Source organism: Perkinsus marinus, assembly GCF_000006405.1.
Source record: "Perkinsus marinus ATCC 50983 genomic scaffold scf_1104296969878, whole genome shotgun sequence".
Classification (NCBI taxonomy): Eukaryota; Perkinsozoa; order Perkinsida; family Perkinsidae; genus Perkinsus; species Perkinsus marinus.
This window is the reverse complement of record NW_003202628.1, coordinates 179-1,213: the sequence shown is the minus strand read 5'-3', so window position 1 is coordinate 1,213 and position 1,035 is coordinate 179. Positions and strand designations below refer to the sequence as shown.

General features: G+C 53.7%; 1 protein-coding gene across 1 annotated transcript; it reads left to right on the top strand.

The window, feature by feature from the left end:
• Positions 1-87: 87 nt before the first annotated feature.
• On the top strand, positions 88-807 carry Pmar_PMAR026128 (hypothetical protein; the record flags this gene model as incomplete). The annotated part of the gene is made up of 1 exon (XM_002767792.1): positions 88-807. A coding segment is annotated over one exon (720 nt), but the record flags the coding sequence as incomplete, so codon positions are not given.
• Between the last annotated feature and the right edge of the window lie 228 nt (positions 808-1,035).

The window sequence follows — 1,035 nt, the reverse complement described above, 5'->3', positions numbered from 1 at the left end:
ATGACTATCGACAACAACTCCGATATTTCGTCCACATCATCTCCCTCCGACCCAGGGACGGCGGCTTCGTGACTGTTATGGAAGCAGTTCTGAATGTCTGCGCTGGGTCGGCCATGGGAGTCAGGAAGGCCAATGAGGTGAAAACGCTGCTGGACAGAATGCATGCGATGTATACGGGCGCGCAAGAAGATCTGTGTGAGGGTCAGAGAAAGTTAATCAAGGTTATGGAAGAGCACGGTAGGGTCAAAGAGGAGATTTCGAGGATAAACAGGTCCGGCATGGCCACGGGTCTGGGGGTGCAGCGTACGGAAACACTGGGAACTGGCGGGATGCCCAGCAGACCCGACAGGGACGGAACTTTGATCTGGGTGACCGGTGGAGACATCAGAGAAGACAGGAGCACGGAGCATCGCCTCCGTATAGTCGGAAGAATTGGCTGTAAAGCCGAAGTAGTGGTGCTAGACAGCTTTTTCGCGAAAGATGGCAGGCTAGGGATCAGAGTAGCTGAAGGTGATGTAGGCGGTGCCGTACGTGCGGCCGTAGATCTTGGGTATGAAGGGAAGAGCCCTGGATCCTTTGAGCCTGAGTTATTCATAAGGGAAGTCGGCTCGATCAGTGAGCAGACGTTGAAGGATGCTATAGGTGAAGAATGCACAGCAGTTTACAAAAGGGGCCTCAACGCCTTTGTAAGAGTGAAGAAGTGTGGAGTTGAGCGGCTGCTAAGGGAGGGCATTAAGGTGGAATGGCGACTTATCAGACCCGAGCTGAAACACAGGAGGAAGATGTGCTATCGATGCTGTGAACTCGGTAAAAATGCCCATCTCGCCAGTGACTGCTCAAAAACTCCTGTCTGCTATAAGTGCGGTGCAGAGGGGCACCAGGGACGTGAGTGCCAAGGGGGGCCACAAAAGTGTGCGAACTGTGGAGGCTCTCATAGAGCGGTTGATCACAAACTTTGCCCAGCAGCATGCAGGCTGCTTGAGCGAGAAGTAGGGGGTATAGCGAAACGGTATTAGCGGAGGGCGATGAGACCTC